The sequence below is a fragment of the Poecilia latipinna genome, unplaced genomic scaffold (genome assembly GCF_001443285.1).
Source record: "Poecilia latipinna isolate Pla-1442-1.1 unplaced genomic scaffold, P_latipinna-1.0 Scaffold1615, whole genome shotgun sequence".
Lineage (NCBI taxonomy): Eukaryota > Metazoa > Chordata > Actinopteri > Cyprinodontiformes > Poeciliidae > Poecilia > Poecilia latipinna.
In genome coordinates this window covers 77,490-79,937 of record NW_015114231.1, presented here as the reverse complement: position 1 = coordinate 79,937, position 2,448 = coordinate 77,490, and the positions used below count along the sequence as shown (strand labels likewise).

At 43.6% G+C, this 2,448-nt stretch overlaps 1 protein-coding gene across 1 annotated transcript in view; it reads right to left on the bottom strand.

Annotated features, from left to right (window-relative positions):
* Positions 1 to 717: 717 nt before the first annotated feature.
* LOC106964026 (splicing factor U2AF 65 kDa subunit-like) overlaps positions 718 to 2,448 on the bottom strand; it is a 12,395-nt gene continuing 10,664 nt past the window's right edge. Inside the window, exons 10-11 of the mRNA XM_015059249.1 lie at positions 1,611 to 1,853; positions 718 to 1,227 (exon numbers count right to left, since the gene is read on the bottom strand). Of these exons, the coding sequence (XP_014914735.1) occupies positions 1,096 to 1,227; positions 1,611 to 1,853 (375 nt within the window). The 3' untranslated portion in view covers positions 718 to 1,095. The remainder of the gene's footprint in view (positions 1,228 to 1,610; positions 1,854 to 2,448) is intronic.

The following is a 2,448-nucleotide window of genomic DNA, read 5'->3' as shown; positions in this document are numbered from 1 at the left end:
ACCATCATCATCATCATCATCACCATTATCACCATCACCATCATCACCATCACCACCATCATCACCATCACCATCATCATCACCATAATCACCATCATCACCATCATCATCATCATCATCACCATTATCACCATCACCATCATCACCATCACCATCATCATCACCATAATCACCATCATCATCACCATCATCATCATCATCACCATTATCACCATCACCATCATCACCATCACCACCATCATCACCATCACCATCATCATCACCACCATCATCATCACCATCACCATCATCATCACCATCATCATCATCATCATCACCATTATCACCATCACCATCATCACCATCACCATCATCATCACCATAATCACCATCATCATCACCATCATCATCATCATCACCATTATCACCATCACCATCATCATCATCATCACCATTATCACCATCATCACCATCACCACCATCATCACCATCACCATCACCGTCATCATCACCATTATCACCATCATCACCATCACCATCATTATCACCATCACCATCACCGTCATCATCACCATTATCACCATCATCACCATCATCATCATCATCACCATCAGGACTTTTCCAGGATCAAATTCCCAGAATTCTCATTTTTATCCAGATTCACAATATAAATACAAAAGTTCACAATTTTTTCATGATATTTCTAGAATGGTCAGGATGGATGGATGGATGGATGGATGGATGGGTTGGTGGAAAAAAGGAAGGAAGAAAATTGGGAAGGGATGAAGGATGTGAGTAAAGAAATGAGAAATATTTGACACAATAAAGGAAAATTGGGAAGGAAATAGACAGCAGGACGGACAGAATGGAAAATGTCTTGAAAAATATAATTTCCAAACTTTTTCTGATTTTGTTTTCCAGACTTAAAACTTTCCTGTCTGTAATCCCAGATTGATCCAGATTCCCTGGAAACGCCACGCTGTGTTTAATCTGGATGAATTAATCTGAGGTCCTGGACTCTGTGGCGCTCCGGGTTTAGAGGACGATGACAGTGACGGTTTTCCAGCTTCCCTCCAGAGGAGGAACAGGAAGCGGGCCGACCGGCGGTCTGGTGGATCAGAACTCGTGTCGGTGGTACATGTCCGGGTCGTAGTATTTGGTCACCACCACTCGGTTAGCAAACTTGCGGCCGGTCAGGGCCTGCATGGCTTTCTGACAGTCTGCAGGAGAAACGTACTCTACAAAGATCTGGAGGAAAGGAGCAGAGGAACGGATCAGAACCGTTATGCAACTTCTTACCCTGTTCTGATACAAACCATGTAGTTCCTAAATACATGCTGGCAGTCATGTTCCATCTAGTTGAAAATTTTGAGCAAACTTTTAAAATGTCACAAAAAGAAACTGATTAGGAAATCTGTTTTTCCATTAATCGTTTCTGAGGCGCTTCTTCAAAATGTGGATAAAAAACGCTGAGGGAAACATGGCTTGTGAGTTGAAGATGTAGAAGTTTTTCCACATTAATGCACAAGATGGCAGCAATGAGCCAAGTATCACTTCAGCTCAGGTGTGTCTGTAAAAGCTTAATCTTTTCTACATGCGAGTTCAACCGGTCCAAGAGTCTCAGAGCGAACCTTTCCACAGCCGGGGACTTCCACGCCATCGACGGGCCGCGGGATCTCGATGGAGCGGACGTTGCCGTACTTGCAGCACTCCTCGCGGATGTCCTCCAGGATCTCCTCGTAGTCGTCGTCGTCCACCAGCTCCTCCGGCATCACCATGTTGAGAAGGCACAGCACCTCAGTGGGCAGGCCGGAGTTCTGCAGCCGCTGCAGCCCCGGCACCTGCAGCGTCACCGGCGTCTCGATGATGGAGGTCTGCAGACGGACAATGACGGACACAGAGCTTTTCAAAGTGAGAGGCGCCAGAGCTCTTCAAGTGGGGCCTGACACCAGGAAAAAACATGAACCAGAAAAACTAACGTTCAACCAAGTTTATGTAATTATTCATCCTTGTTTCTTTTATGATTTCTGTGTTTGCAGAACAGAACTCCATAATGAATTTTAATTACTATTTTTGATAAGTTTATCTATGAAACTATTAAGGATCTTGAAATAGGACTGGAGATTATTTTTGACTGTCTTAAGAGTTCTTAACAATTCGGCTAAACTGCCATTAACCCATTTATTTATTTCATGGTATTTTTTAACATATTTTGAAATGTTAATGCTTGTAATATTCTCAGTGAAGTGACTGTGATGCCTGAGATTATTTTCAGTTTATGCTAACAGATACTTAGAGAAGTGACTAAGAACATTAGTCACTTCTCTAAGTATCTGTTAGCATAAACCAGTGGTTCCCAAACTTTTCCTTCTGCCTCCCCCCCAGTGGTTTCCAAACATTTTCTGCGCCCCCCCTTCCCCCCCCCTATGGATTACAAATGGCAGTCTGGTTGAAACGGCGCGTGTGAAG